Source organism: Emiliania huxleyi (genome assembly GCF_000372725.1).
Source record: "Emiliania huxleyi CCMP1516 unplaced genomic scaffold EMIHUscaffold_6715, whole genome shotgun sequence".
Taxonomy (NCBI): domain Eukaryota; phylum Haptophyta; order Isochrysidales; family Noelaerhabdaceae; genus Emiliania; species Emiliania huxleyi.
In genome coordinates, this window is record NW_005196967.1 from 1 (window position 1) to 1,421 (window position 1,421).

The window sequence follows — 1,421 nt, forward strand, 5'->3', positions numbered from 1 at the left end:
CGCCGCCGCCGAGCCCGCCTCCCTCGCCGCCTCCTCCCTCGCCGCCTCCCTCGCCACCGCCGCCCTCGCCGCCGCCGTCGCCGCCCCCGCCCTCACCGCCACCTCCGTCGCCACCGCCTCCCTCACCGCCGCCGCCGAGCCCGCCTCCCTCGCCGCCTCCTCCCTCGCCGCCGCCGCCCTCGCCGCCGCCCTCACCGCCGCCGTCGCCGCCCCCGCCCTCACCGCCACCTCCGTCGCCCCCGCCTCCCTCACCGCCGCCGCCGAGCCCGCCTCCCTCGCCGCCTCCTCCCTCGCCGCCGCCGCCCTCACCACCGCCCTCACCGCCGCCGTCGCCGCCCCCGCCCTCACCGCCACCTCCGTCGCCCCCGCCTCCCTCACCGCCGCCGCCGAGCCCGCCTCCCTCGCCGCCTCCTCCCTCGCCGCCGCCGCCCTCACCACCGCCCTCACCGCCGCCGTCGCCGCCCCCGCCCTCACCGCCACCTCCGTCGCCCCCGCCTCCCTCACCGCCGCCGCCGAGCCCGCCTCCCTCGCCGCCTCCTCCCTCGCCGCCTCCCTCGCCACCGCCGCCCTCGCCACCTCCGTCGCCACCGCCTCCCTCACCGCCGCCGCCGAGTCCGCCTCCCTCGCCGCCGCCACCCTCGCCGCCGCCGCCCTCACCGCCGCCGCCCTCACCCCCACCTCCGTCGCCACCACCCTCGCCGCCACCGCCATCGCCACCGCCGTCACCGCCACCGCCAAGCCCACCCCCGCCCTCGCCGCCGCCACCGTCGCCGCCGCCGCCCTCCCCGCCGCCGTCGCCGCCTCCCCCAAGCCCCCCACCGCCCTCACCCCCACCACCGAGCCCGCCGCCTCCGAGCCCGCCTCCGTCTCCACCACCGCCCTCGCCTCCCCCACCATCCCCGCCGCCTCCCTCGCCACCGCCGCCCTCGCCGCCTCCCCCGTCGCCGCCGCCTCCCTCGCCGCCGCCGCCCTCACCGCCGCCGCCCTCACCCCCTCCGCCCTCGCCCCCTCCGCCCTCGCCGCCGCCGCCATCGCCTCCTCCGCCGTCGCCCCCACCCCCGTCACCGCCGCCGCCCTCGCCGCCGCCGCCCACGCCGCCGCCGTCACCTCCTCCGCCGTCCCCACCGCCACCCTCGCCGCCGCCCCCGTCGCCGCCGCCGCCCTCGCCACCGCCGCCCACGCCGCCGCCGCCCTCGCCGCCTCCGTCTTCTCCGCCGCCGCCTTCGCCACCGCCGCCCTCGCCGCCGCCCTCACCTCCTCCGCCGTCCCCACCGCCACCCTCGCCTCCCTCGCCGCCTGTGGCGCCGAGTCCGCCGTCAGCGCCGCCGTCGCCTCCATATCCGCCGTACACACCGCCCTCACCGCCGCCGCCCTCGCCGCCGCCACCCTCGCCGCCGCCACCCTCGCCGCCGCCGCCCTCA

The 1,421-nt window shown here is 83.8% G+C and overlaps 1 protein-coding gene across 1 annotated transcript; it reads right to left on the minus strand.

The window, feature by feature from the left end:
• Window positions 1-96: 96 nt before the first annotated feature.
• Window positions 97-1,338, minus strand: EMIHUDRAFT_124815 (hypothetical protein; the record flags this gene model as incomplete). Its single annotated transcript, XM_005762527.1, has 1 exon — window positions 97-1,338. A coding segment is annotated over one exon (1,242 nt), but the record flags the coding sequence as incomplete, so codon positions are not given.
• Between the last annotated feature and the right edge of the window lie 83 nt (window positions 1,339-1,421).